A 14,176-nucleotide genomic window follows, 5' to 3' on the forward strand; every position below is an offset into this window, starting at 1 on the left:
AGCAAATTTGATGGTAAACTTTCCAAATGTCGAAAAAACTAAATACGCTAGATAAGGTGTGATCTTTTTGTTTCTGTAAAATTAATTATGTTGAGAAATGGCGGTGGAAATGCTTTTATTCGCAAATATTGATGTAATAATCATAATATTGAAGTAAACTTGGAGTCACGCGATAATATGTTGTCTGGTCCTCCTACTACGACTCAGGAAAGCATGCAGTTTATTAGGCTACAAATGAAATAAGTTATGATGAACTTCACAGGGTGGTGAAAGTACACAGTGATGAGCTTGATACTTCTTTCCAATAAATATTGAGGGTCTTATTCTGGTGACATGATGATCGATTCTTGGCTGCCGTTTGACAAATAAAATGAATCTCGCTCTTTTGTCGTTATTAATATCATCATGTAGGCTATACTGTATCTGCGAGCTGTTGGCTGGAGTGCACGTGCCAAGACCAGAGTGGGCAAATTCGCTATTCAGTATAACACTGAACCCAAACCGGCTGTGCGTGTGCGCCATCGTGCATAAATGTATTTTGTCCCCCCACACCAAACATGATCACGACACGCAAGTTAAAATATCAAAACAGACTCTGAACCAATTATATTAATTTGGGGACAGGTCGAAAAGCATTAAACATTTATGGCAATTTAGCTAGCTAGCTTGCACTTGCTAGCTAATTTGTCCTATTTAGCTAGCTAGCTTGCTGTTGCTAGCTAATTTGTCCTGGGATATAAACATTGAGTTGTTATTTTACCTGAAATGCACAAGGTCCTCTACTCCGACAATTCATCCACACATAAAACGGCCAACCGAATCGTTTCTAGTCATCTCTCCTCCTTCCAGGCTTTTTCTTCTCTTGACTTTATATTGCGATTGGCAACTTTCATAAATTAGGTGCATTACCGCCACTGACCTTGTTTGTCTTTCAGTCACCCATGTGGGTATAACCAATGAGGAGATGGCACGTGGGTACCTGCTTCTATAAACCAATGAGGAGATGGGAGAGGCAGGACTTGCAGCAGGATCTGCGTCACAAATTGAACTGACTTCTATTTTAACTGACTTCTATTTTAGCCCTTGACAACGCAGATGCTCGTTGGCGTGCGCGAGCAGTGGGTGCAATAATTGAATAATATAGATTTCTAAATTTATTTTGCGACGCGAGCGGTGTAGTCAGCCTGTAACGCAACATGTTTTATGATAAAACCATCAGTGGAGTTGAAAATGCGATGTAAACCCATTTACCTCTTATGTTTTATCCGGTACATGGGAATTTAACCGCACAAGTTATTTTATGTGCAGTCCGTCACCACACACAGCCTTTTATCTGCAACAAGTCAATTTGATGAAAACACATCTCTGGTGGGAAAATGCACATATTGTTTTTATGTGTATTTTAGAATATTTGCATGAAAATATGTTGCCAATTTGATGGAAACCTAGCCAGTGTCCAGTTTTTAGATGTGTTTTTTGTTTGAGAGGCAGTGGAGTGCCAGGCCAGCTGGATTTGAGGGGTTGTTTTGTGTGCTAAATGGCCAGTGGCCACCAGGACAATGGATATTTTGACACAGCGCGGTAACCATTAGCTTAGCTCATCACATATATTAACTGTTAGAGCCCCTTCTGTGCTAGGCTAATTCTAACTCCACTCCAAGCTAACTGTCATACCCATGGGCTCTGGAAATGTTTCCCTTGACATTGTAGATGGAGTTGGGCTCTTTGGCCTAACTCTGCCCAAAATGTCTGCCTTCAGTTGGTTTAAACTGGACAAAAAATTGTACCAGTGCTCCTGGATGTTGTACACACAGAGATTATATATATATATGTATGTATGTATGTATGTATGTATGTATGTATGTATGTATGTATGTATGTATGTATGTATGTATGTATGTATGTATGTATATATATATATATATATATATATATACACTGCTCAAAAAAATAAAGGGAACACTTAAACAACACAATGTAACTCCAAGTCAATCACACTTCTGTGAAATCAAACTGTCCACTTAGGAAGCAACACTGATTGACAATACATTTCACATGCTGTTGTGCAAATGGAATAGACAACAGGTGGAAATTATAGGCAATTAGTAAGACACCCCCAATAAAGGAGTGGTTCTGCAGGTGGGGACCACAGACCACTTCTCAGTTCCTATGCTTCCTGGCTGATGTTTTGGTCACTTTTGAATGCTGGCGGTGCTTTCACGCTAGTGGTAGCATGAGACGGAGTCTACAACCCACACAAGTGGCTCAGGTAGTGCAGCTCATCCAGGATGGCACATCAATGCGAGGTGTGGCAAGAAGGTTTGCTGTGTCTGTCAGCGTAGTGTCCAGAGCATAGAGGTGCTACCAGGAGACAGGCCAGTACATCAGGAGACGTGGAGGAGGCCGTAGGAGGGCAACAACCCAGAGCCCTGCAAAATGACCTCCAGCAGGCCACAAACGGTCAGAAACAGACTCCATGAGGGTGGTATGAGGGCCCGACGTCCACAGGTGGGGGTTGTGCTTACAGGCCAACACCGTGCAGGACGTTTGGCATTTGCCAGAGAACACCAAGATTGGCAAATTCGCCACTGGCGCCCTGTGCTCTTCACAGATAAAAGCAGGTTCACACTGAGCACGTGACAGACGTGACAGAGTCTGGAGACGCCGTGGAAAACGTTCTGCTGCCTGCAACATCCTCCAGCATGACCGGTTTGGCGGTAGGTCAGTCATGGTGTGGGGTGGCATTTCTTTGGGGGGCCGCACAGCCCTCCATGTGCTCGCCAGAGGTAGCCTGACTGCCATTAGGTACCGAGATGAGATCCTCAGACCCCTTGTGAGGCCATATGCTGGTGCGGTTGGCCCTGGGTTCCTCCTAATGCAAGACAATGCTAGACCTCATGTGGCTGGAGTGTGTCAGCAGTTCCTGCAAGAGGAAGGCATTGATGCTATGGACTGGCCCGCCCGTTCCCCAGACCTGAATCCAATTGAGCACATCTGGGACATCATGTCTCGCTCCATCCACCAACGCCACGTTGCACCACAGACTGTCCAGGAGTTGGCGGATGCTTTAGTCCAGGTCTGGGAGGAGATCCCTCAGGAGACCATCCGCCACCTCATCAGGAGCATGCCCAGGCGTTGTAGGGAGGTCATACAGGCACGTGGAGGCCACACACACTACTGAGCCTCATTTTGACTTGTTTTAAGGACATTACATCAAAGTTGGATCAGCCTGTAGTGTGGTTTTCCACTTTAATTTTGAGTGTGACTCCAAATCCAGACCTCCATGGGTTGATAAATTGGATTTCCATTGATTATTTTTGTGTGATTTTGTTGTCAGCACATTCAACTATGTAAAGAAAAAAGTATTTAATAAGATTATTTCTTTCATTCAGATCTAGGATGTGTTGTTTAAGTGTTCCCTTTAATTTTTTTGAGCAGTGTATATATCTTAATAAATCTCCCTCTCTACCACTCTCATCAGGATCCAGACAAGCGCACCCCGCTCCATGCTGCAGCCTTCCTGGGTGATGCTGAGATCACTGAGCTTCTCATCCTCTCCGGTAAACCAACGTCGTTTCTCTCTGTCTCTCTGTCTCTCTGTCTCTGTGTGTGTGTTTTACAGCCTTAGCAACAAAAAAAATAAGAATTTATATGGTTACAGTGTATTTTCCCTCCCTGCTAATGCTAGATGGCCTCTTTATATTTCTGTCTGTCTCCATCTCTAGGGGCGCGGGTCAACGCCAAAGACAACATGTGGCTCACCCCTCTCCACCGCGCGGTGGCATCCCGTAGTGAGGTGGGTCGGTGGATACACACACCCACACCGCATGGGGTTTACTCAGTGTACTGTGGCACTGACACACACACATTTCTCATGACATACAGTGACAGGCAAAACAGCATGATGACACATTCTCAGGGCCCCGTGCTGAGACTCAGGTGGTAAGATACTAAACCAAGCCTAAGCTGCCCAGCAGGATCTGTGGTGGAGAGGACACTCGACTACCGTCACCAGTCTGACCATCGTCCACCTCTCTCTGCACATTCAGCATAGAAACCAGAACCAGACCGATAGCAGAGCCAGTTTATCAACACAGCCCACACAATGCTCTGTGTCAGTCCCCTGGAGTGAAAGTGGTAATTCAACATGGCTAGGATAGCTTATGATCCACTGACTCACTAATGTGTGTGCCTGTGTATGAACTATGAATATGTGCATCTTGGTTTATGTCTATAGATTAATGCATAGGTTTATTAAATGTCTAGTTGTTGAATGTTTGCGTGTTTTAAAGGGATTTCCTGTATACATGTTCATCTCTCTATGCTGCTTACAGAACACACACATTGTACCGTCTCTACTCTCCTGACATGTCATGTTGTTCTATCACGCCGGTCTACAGGAGGCAGTTCGCGTGCTGATCCGTCACTCTGCTGATGTGAACGCGCGGGATAAGAACTGGCAGACGCCGCTTCACGTTGCCGCGGCCAACAATGCCCTGCGCTGCGCTGAGGTCATCATCCCCCTGCTGAGCAGCGTCAATGTGTCGGACCGCGGGGGGCGCACCGCCCTGCACCACGCTGCCCTCAACGGGCACACTGAGGTACTACAGGCTGGGGGATTCAATTTTCTTTACATCCCTTATGTACAGCCATAAAATGCTCAGTTAGGCTCAGGCCCAACGCATTTCACTTCCTGAAATCAACCCTTAGTGAGACTATCACCTAGGGCCTAGGCACTCCATGTATACTGAACAGAAATATAAACGTAACATGGTATCTCTGTCCCTTCAAATTGATGATAAAATGCAATTGTGTTCGTTGTCCGTAGCTTATGCCTGCACCATATCATAACCCCACCACCACCATGGGGCACTCTGTTCACAACGTTGACTTAAACCCCTCGCCCACACGACGCCATACAAGCTGTCTGCGGTTGGACGCACTGCCAAATTCTCTAAAACGACGTTGGATGCGGCTTATGGCAGAGAAATTAACATTTAATTCTTTGGCCACAGCCTTGGTGGACATTCCTGCAGTCGGCATGCCAATTCCACACTCCCTCAAAACATGAGACATCTGTGGCATTGTGTTGTATGATAAAACTGCACATTTTAGAGTGGCCTTTTATTGTCCCCAGTACAAGGTGCACCTGTGTAATGATCATGCTGTTTAATCAGCTTCTTGATATGCCACACCTGTTCTGGTGGATGGATTATCTTTCCAAAGGAGAAATGCTTACTAACAGGGATGTAAACAAATTTTAGCCCAAAATTTGAGAGAAATACGTTTTTTGTGCTTATGGAAATTTTTGGGATCTTTTATTTCAGCTCATGAAACATGGGACCAACTCTTTACATGTTGCGTTTATATTTCTGTTAATTGTAGATCTGAAAGACTTGGATAGAGGTGTAGGCAATGTGGCAATGGTGCCATCTTGCCCTCGGAATGGCTAGTGAGTGACAACAACTGTATTAAAATATTTTTGTGTTCAGAAAAAAAAACAGTCCCACACAAGCATCATAGTAGGTAGTAAAGGTAAAGTCACACAGGCACATATTTCAATTGCTGTTTTTGCTTAAACACTAGTCAGATTGACGTATTTAGAATGCTTACATAAAGAGCCTCGTCCACTCTTGGCCCTCTGAGGTACACACACACAGTCCTGACTCACCACTGAAAAACACACCGCTCACACACTCCCCTCTCCCTCCTTTCCACTCTCTTTCTGTCTCTCACTATCTTTTCCCCTCTCCATTTCAGATGGTTAACCTGCTACTGGCTAAGGGTGCCAACATTAATGCCTTCGATAAGAAAGATGGCCGCGCCCTGCACTGGGCAGCATATATGGGTGAGACATATAGACATTATAGAGTGTACCTCTCTGTACCAACTCAGCCTCAGGCATTCATATCTTCAATCGTGAAACGGAAATGATATGTATGAGTCACCTAATAGTCAGAAAACAGAGCCAAACAACATTGGTTGCTTTCTTGTGGGATTACTCATATCCCTGAACATTTGATGGAAACATGATTTTGAATGGTTACTTTCTTGTAAGATTACTCATGTTGCTGAACGTATGATGGTAATATTAGTTTTTGAAACGGTGTGTGGTGTGCCCCCTGCAGGTCATTTGGGTGTAGTGTGTCTGCTGGTCAGCCAGGGGGCAGAGGTCAGCTGTAAGGATAAACGTGGTTACACCTCTCTACACACGGCCGCTTCTAACGGTCAGATCGCTGTGGTCAAACACCTGCTCAACCTGGCCGTGGAGGTATGGGGAAATGGACACATGCATGCATGCATACATACATACATACATACATACATACATACATACATACATACATACATACATACATACATACATACATACATACATACATACATACATACATACATACATACATAATGTGGATGTTGACTTGCTCTCCGCTCCTCTGTGACTGCAGATAGATGAGGCCAATGCGTTTGGTAACACTGCTCTGCACTTGGCCTGTTTCAACGGTCAGGATGCTGTGGTCAGTGAACTGATAGACTACGGAGCTAACGTCAGCCAGCCCAACAACAAGGGTTTCACCCCCCTACACTTCGCTGCAGCCTCCACCCACGGAGCTCTCTGTCTAGAGTTCCTGGTCAACAACGGGGCTGACGTCAACGTCCAGGTGAGGATAGACGCTGTTTCTATCTTGGAGAATGGATGGTCTGACTAGCTCGGTTTCTGTCAATTTGTGGAAAGATCCCCAAAAATATGGGGATTTTACCAGCAGCGGTGTGTTTCCATCAAACTGGCTTCTTGTAGTGCACATAAAAAGCACTTTGTCGTGTAACTGTTCATTGACCAAATAGAAACACATAAAACTTCTGCTTTTTATCAGACTTTTTAACTCTTATCAATGGTTATAACTCTTATCAATGGTTATAACTCTTATCAATGGTTAGTACTCTTATCAATGGTTATAACTCTTATCAATGGTTAGTACTCTTATCAATGGTTAGTACTCTTATCAATGGTTAGTACTCTTATCAATGGTTAGTACTCTTATCAATGGTTATAACTCTTATCAATGGTTATAACTCTTATCAATGGTTAGTACTCTTATCAATGGTTAGTACTCTTATCAATGGTTAGTACTCTTATCAATGGTTAGTACTCTTATCAATGGTTTTGGCACAAAAAGTCTGCGATAAACAGCAAATGTGGCCACAGGTCTTGTCACATGCGCTCCAGCCAACAGCTGGTAGATACAGTGCAGAGTGTACATGATGAGATTATGTAGAAGAGCAGGATCATTTTTATTTGTCAAACGGCAGCCAAGCACCGATCATCATGTCACCAAAATAAGACCCTCAATATTTATTGGAAAGCAGCATCAAGCTCATCACTGTGTACTTTCACCACCCTGTGAAGTTCATCATAACAAATTTAATGTGTAGCTTAATAAAGTGTGCATGCTTTTCCAAGTCGTAGCAGGAGGACCAGACAATATAGCATTGTGTCGGCAAATTTACTGCGTCATGGTTATTCTATCAACTGCCATTTGTCGGGTGATGGTTACTGACTGTCTCTGGATCTGTCTTTCTGTGACTGACTCTCCTGTTAGTCTTTATTTCAGTCTATTCCACTGCTGGTATCACTCTCATATTTTTTCTCTCAGAGTCGGGATGGGAAGAGCCCCCTCCACATGACAGCGGTCCACGGCCGCTTCACTCGCTCCCAGACACTCATCCAGAATGGTAAGACCTGAGTGTGTGTGTTTGAGTTCAGTAGTATTATTGTAAGTATCCTTATTAACCAAACTGTGCTGTCTATACTGTAGGTGGGGAGATTGACAGTGTGGACAAGGATGGAAACACTCCTCTTCACATCGCTGCTCGCTATGGTCACGAGCTCCTCATTAACACACTCATCACCAGCGGAGCCGACTGCACAAGGTGTGTGTGTGTGTGTGTGTGTGTGTGTGTGTGTGTGTGTGTGTGTGTGTGTGTGTGTGTGTGTGTGTGTGTGTGTGTGTGTGTGTGTGTGTGTGTGTGTGTGTGGAATGGATGCTTGGATCCCTTTTCTTTCACTTGTTTTGGTGTAATATATAGAGGTACAGCGTGTATTTATAGTAAAGACTTTCTCTCTGTCTCGCGCTCTCTGTTTCGCGCTCTCTCTCTTTCTCTGTCTCTCTTTCTCTGTCTCTCTCTCTCTTTCTGCAGACGAGGAGTCCATGGTATGTTTCCTCTGCACCTGGCTGCTATGAACGCCCACTCAGACTGCTGCCGGAAGCTGCTCTCCTCAGGTAACCTACCAGCACCGGCACAAAGCCATTGGCTGTGTGTACCCTGTTTTACCCTCTTCCTTGGACGAAGAACAGGAATGTCTTACTGCTGCTTTCCAGTCCTGAATTCCTCTACAGGGGGAACTATTCAGCCTGGGTCAGATTGGAGTCACATTGTTCCTCTAACAGCAATACAAGGCAATGGGCATACAAACACAGGCAGGCATTGGGCCAGCATACAGAGATGGTCTGATCAGGCATTGGGCCAGCATACAGAGATGGTTTGATCAGGCATTGGGCCAGCATACAGAGATGGTTTGATCAGGCATTGGGCCAGCATACAGAGATGGTTTGATCAGGCATTGGGCCAGCATACAGAGATGGTTTGATTAGGCATTGGGCCAGCATACAGAGATGGTTTGATCAGGCATTGGGCCAGCATACAGAGATGGTTTGATCAGGCATTGGGCCAGCATGCAGAGATGGTTTGATCAGGCATTGGGCCAGCATACAGAGATGGTCTGATCAGGCATTGGGCCAGCATACAGAGATGGTTTGATCAGGCATTGGGCCAGCATACAGAGATGGTCTGATCAGGCATTGGGCCAGCATACAGAGATGGTCTGATCAGGCATTGGGCCAGCATACAGAGATGGTCTGATCAGGCATTGGGCCAGCATGCAGAGATGGTCTGATTAGGCATTGGGCCAGCATGCAGAGATGGTCTGATCAGACATTGGGCCAGCATACAGAGATGGTCTGATCAGGCATTGGGCCAGCATGCAGAGATGGTCTGATCAGGCATTTCTAGCGGTTTCTCTCCTTGCAGACAAGAATTTGGCTAAGCCAGTGCTCCTCTTGAAATAAGAGACCTGATTGTTTGATAGATACTGGCAAACTTCTATCTAGAGACAATTTTGGCTCCAGTCTGGAAGTCTCAGGCTCTGTTTGAAAGGAGCTGTGCAGTTTCACTTGACTGTGGGGTCAGACTCATACGGGCTCTGAGGCCTCTACTGTAGGAAAACAACAAAGGAAGGCCTTTGATGTTGAGTGATTTACATGAGCTGGAGCACTCTGTGCAGCTGCACAGTTTTATTTGGGCTGAGGAGACAGCCGGCTTGAACCGCAGGGTTAGAGGGTGGTTTAAGGGCAATATTCATAGCCTTCAGTATCCATAGCTGTTAACCCTCCTCCCCCTTAATTGACTAGAATGGTTTGACCCAGCATACTCAGATTCTAGGCAGGACCAAAGTGTGACAGCGTGATGGGGATGCAAATAGAACTCTGCACGAACACTCCTTAACTTATAGCATGCTTCCCCTGCCTACAGTCTTTCTCTCTTTCTCTGTTTTGTGTGCTTTCAGACTATAAGTACGTGTAGAAGTAAGAGTATTAGACTATATCTTAGCATGTGTGTTTTCTAGCCTGCCTGTCTCTCACCTTACCTCACCTTGTAATTCTGTGTGTTTTCCTGCGTTAACAGCCGTCTCTTTCTCCACCTCCCTGTCCCTTGTGTCTCTCCCACTTTCTTCCTCTGTCTGTCTTCCCTGCTATGTGGCTGTATGTTGCCTCTCTCTCTGCCTACATCACCCCCTGTAGGAAGGAGGTATAGCATAATGTGTCCCCTCAGTAACGACCCCTCATCCTCGGCCCTGTCTGCAGGCTTCCAGATCCACACCCCAGATGCACTGGGGAGGACCTGTCTACACGCTGCCGCCGCCGGAGGGTGAGTCTCTCTGTGTGTGTGTGTGTGTGTGTGTGTGTGTGTGTGTGTGTGTGTGTGTGTGTGTGTGTGTGTGTGTGTCTAAGAGAAATACCTGCACACTATAGTGTAAGCTCCTGTACATTATTTTAACATTTCTGTCAGAAGGGCTTCATCAGGTGTCTGTTTGTGTGTCTGTACATTTTGCTTCATGTCACTGTACTCTTCAAAACAGAATTTGTCATGATTGTAAAATGTCTTCTCCTCTTCCTCTGTCTCGTTCTGCAGTAATGTGGAGTGTGTGAAATTGCTTCTGAGCAGCGGTGGGGACCATAACCGGAGGGACAAGTGTGGCAGGTGAGTTCTCTTAGAGGGCAGGTAGAAGGGTGGGGAAGGTCTGAATCAAATGTATTTATATAGCCCTTCTTACATCAGCTGATATCTCAAAGTGCTGTACAGAAACCCAGCCTAAAACCCCAAACAGCAAGCAATGCAGGTGTAGAAGCACGGTGGCTAGGAAAAACTCCCTAGAAAGGCCAAAACCTAGGAAGAAACCTAGAGAGGAACCAGGCTATGAGGGGTGGCCAGTCCTCTTCTGGCTGTGCCGGGTGGAGATTATAACAGAACATGGCCAAGATGTTCAAATGTTCATAGATGACCAGCATGGTCAAATAATAATAATCACAGTAGTTGTCGAGGGTGCAACAGGTCAGCACCTCAGGAGTAAATGTCAGTTGGTCAATGAGAGTATCTCTACCGCTCCTGCTGTCTCTAGAGAGTTGAAAACAGCAGGTCTGGGACAGGTAGCACGTCCGGTGAACTGGTCAGGGTTCCATAGCCGCAGGCAGAACAGTTGAAACTGGAGCAGCAGCACGGCCAGGTGAACTGGGGGACAGCAAGCGGTCATCATGCCAGGTAGTCCTGAGGCATGGTCCTAGGGCTCAGGTCCTCCGAGAAAGAAAGAGAGAAAGAGAGAGCAATTCACACAGCACACCGGATAAGACAGGAGAAATACTCCAGATATAACAGACTGACCCTAGCCCCCCGACACAAACTACTGCAGCATAAATACTGGAGACTGAGACAGGAGGGGTCAGGAGACACTGTGGCCCCATCCGATGAAGTAGGGGCAGGTGAACAGGGCTTTAGTGGGGACAGTGAATTGGTGTGTATGGATGACAGTTGTTGAAAGCTGGTTCTTACTGAGGTGAGGACCCTGCTGAAAGGAGATCATGGAGAACAGAGCTTAGAGTGGGGGCTGCATTCGTTTGTGGTCTTTTTCTGTCAGTTCCTCTCTCCAGTTCCTGTGCAGGTGTGTTTGTGTGGTCACAGCCATTTCCCCTCAGTCCTCTGACTCAACACTTTAGTTAACTCTCTTCAACCTTTTTAGATCTTTAAAGTGTGACTCAAATCAATGTGCAGGCATATAACACTGTCCTTCTGTGTGTGTCTGGCCATCTCTCTGTGTGTGTGTCTCTCTCTACAGGACCCCTCTCCACTATGCGGCTGCCAGTCGTCACTATCAGTGCCTGGAGACGCTGGTGTCGTGTGGGACCTGCATTAATGCCACTGACCAGTGGGGGCGCTCTGCCCTGCACTACGCAGCTGCCTCTGACCTGGACAGGAGGTGACGCTCACTGACCAGACTTAGTGACCAATCCTAACTTCCGCATTAGAGTTAAATTCCCATTTACAGCAATGCATGACTAAATGAACATTTGCCTTACATGCACACCTCACCTGCCACGATGCGCGCACGAGCGTTGCAAAATAAATGTACACTTACTTGTTACTCAATAATTTCACCCACACCGCTCGCTCATGTGAACGAGCGTCTGCGTAGCCAAGTGCTAAATAGAACATGGTTCTAATTGAGACGCTCGATGCGCTGAAAGTCCCCTCATTGGTTATCAGGAAGATACAAACCCACGTGGATGCTTGAAAGACCAACGAGGAGAGATTCATTAAAGATGACTAACTAAAAACGAACTAGGTGTCTGTACGTACTAGGGATGGGCACAGTTATTCGAATATCCTAACGAACGTTAGTATTCGATCACGTGTGATTATACATTTTAATTTTTATAGTTAGCGCTCTAAACAGCCTACAGTTCTGAGGACGCACAAAGTAATTGTTTTATTTTCAAGTACATTTTCTCTCGTGTTGCGCTTTACATGAAAAGGCATCCCGTGCGTTTCACCCTCCAGTCAGCCCTGACAACGGTAGCCTATTGTATTTCTCCCACTTCAAATAGCCTAGTGATAACAGGCACGCATCTAACGGAGATTCCACAATACCTGACACAGATCAATGCAGAACGGTTTTCAAACGGACGCTATCACGGTGAACATCAGACATCTCTGTCACTGTTGCTGACTGTTAGCTAAAAACTACCAGAGAATACCAGAGAATACCAGTCCAACAACTATCTGGATATCCAAAGAAATGTCATGATATTATTCGAATAGTGAAGTCATTTCAAATGTCCATCCCAAGTCTGCAGCATCGTCTGTCCAGTGTTCACACCCCTGAGTAGTCTAATACCAGGACATTCAGACTAGCACAGCTGTAAATGCTAGATGACCCTGAATACCATCCCTGAGTAGTCTAATACCAGGACATTCAGACTAGCACAGCTGTAAACGCTAGATGATCCTGAATACCATCCCTGAGTAGTCTAATACCAGGACATTCAGACTAGCACAGCTGTAAACGCTAGATGATCCTGAATACCATCCCTGAGTAGTCTAATACCAGGACATTCAGACTAGCACAGCTGTAAACGCTAGATGATCCTGAATACCACCCCTGAGTAGTCTAATACCAGGACATTCAGACTAGCACAGCTGTAAACGCTAGATGATCCTGAATACCATCCCTGAGTAGTCTAATACCAGGACATTCAGACTAGCACAGCTGTAAACGCTAGATGACCCTGAATACCATCCCTGAGTAGTCTAATACCAGGACATTCAGACTAGCACAGCTGTAAACGCTAGATGATCCTGAATACCATCCCTGAGTAGTCTAATACCAGGACATTCAGACTAGCACAGCTGTAAACGCTAGATGATCCTGAATACCATCCCTGAGTGGTCTAATACCAGGACATTCAGACTAGCACAGCTGTAAACGCTAGATGACCCTGAATACCACCCCTGAGTAGTCTAATACCAGGACATTCAGACTAGCACAGCTGTAAACGCTAGATGACCCTGAATACCATCCCTGAGTAGTCTAATACCAGGACATTCAGACTAGCACAGCTGTAAACGCTAGATGATCCTGAATACCATCCCTGAGTAGTCTAATACCAGGACATTCAGACTAGCACAGCTGTAAACGCTAGATGATCCTGAATACCACCCCTGAGTAGTCTAATACCAGGACATTCAGACTAGCACAGCTGTAAACGCTAGATGATCCTGAATACCATCCCTGAGTAGTCTAATACCAGGACATTCAGACTAGCACAGCTGTAAACGCTAGATGATCCTGAATACCATCCCTGAGTAGTCTAATACCAGGACATTCAGACTAGCACAGCTGTAAACGCTAGATGATCCTGAATACCATCCCTGAGTGGTCTAATACCAGGACATTCAGACTAGCACAGCTGTAAACGCTAGATGACCCTGAATACCACCCCTGAGTAGTCTAATACCAGGACATTCAGACTAGCACAGCTGTAAACGCTAGATGACCCTGAATACCATCCCTGAGTAGTCTAATACCAGGACATTCAGACTAGCACAGCTGTAAACGCTAGATGATCCTGAATACCATCCCTGAGTAGTCTAATACCAGGACATTCAGACTAGCACAGCTGTAAACGCTAGATGATCCTGAATACCACCCCTGAGTAGTCTAATACCAGGACATTCAGACTAGCACAGCTGTAAACGCTAGATGACCCTGAATACCATCCCTGAATAACAGATGGAGGGTCCCTCTAAACCCCACTCTTCCCAGAGGTTTTATTTTTGCATAAGCTATTGTCAGAATTGTTTAAATATTGAGAATGTCTTAATATTTTTCTGCTGTGTGTGTCTTGTGAAGGCGACGTCAGGCTCTGGAGCCAGAGAGCGAAGGGGTCCAGGCAGAGAAGGAGAAGGAGGCTGCACTGTGAGTATGCTATTTTATTTCTAGGAGTATTACTCAGGTAGTCAGTCAGCACAGACTATGGCTCAGTGAAAACCATGCCTATGGTTC

General features: G+C 45.7%; 1 protein-coding gene across 3 annotated transcripts in view; it reads left to right on the top strand.

Moving 5' to 3' along the window:
- Positions 1 to 14,176, top strand: part of LOC106586375 (serine/threonine-protein phosphatase 6 regulatory ankyrin repeat subunit C) — a 31,481-nt gene that overhangs the window by 6,639 nt on the left and 10,666 nt on the right. For 2 of the 3 annotated variants that reach the window (XM_014173586.3, XM_014173588.3), the window contains exons 3-15: positions 3,482 to 3,560; positions 3,726 to 3,796; positions 4,401 to 4,601; positions 5,761 to 5,848; positions 6,129 to 6,271; positions 6,450 to 6,662; positions 7,656 to 7,734; positions 7,818 to 7,932; positions 8,200 to 8,282; positions 9,861 to 9,987; positions 10,252 to 10,320; positions 11,450 to 11,590; positions 14,024 to 14,089. In XM_014173586.3, the coding sequence (XP_014029061.1) occupies positions 3,482 to 3,560; positions 3,726 to 3,796; positions 4,401 to 4,601; positions 5,761 to 5,848; positions 6,129 to 6,271; positions 6,450 to 6,662; positions 7,656 to 7,734; positions 7,818 to 7,932; positions 8,200 to 8,282; positions 9,861 to 9,987; positions 10,252 to 10,320; positions 11,450 to 11,590; positions 14,024 to 14,089 (1,475 nt within the window). The remainder of the gene's footprint in view (positions 1 to 3,481; positions 3,561 to 3,725; positions 3,797 to 4,400; positions 4,602 to 5,760; positions 5,849 to 6,128; positions 6,272 to 6,449; positions 6,663 to 7,655; positions 7,735 to 7,817; positions 7,933 to 8,199; positions 8,283 to 9,860; positions 9,988 to 10,251; positions 10,321 to 11,449; positions 11,591 to 14,023; positions 14,090 to 14,176) is intronic. The other variant, XM_014173587.3, reaches the window with a different exon arrangement.

Source organism: Salmo salar, chromosome 25 (genome assembly GCF_965601325.2).
Source record: "Salmo salar chromosome 25, fSalSal1, whole genome shotgun sequence".
Taxonomy (NCBI): Eukaryota; Metazoa; Chordata; class Actinopteri; order Salmoniformes; family Salmonidae; genus Salmo; species Salmo salar.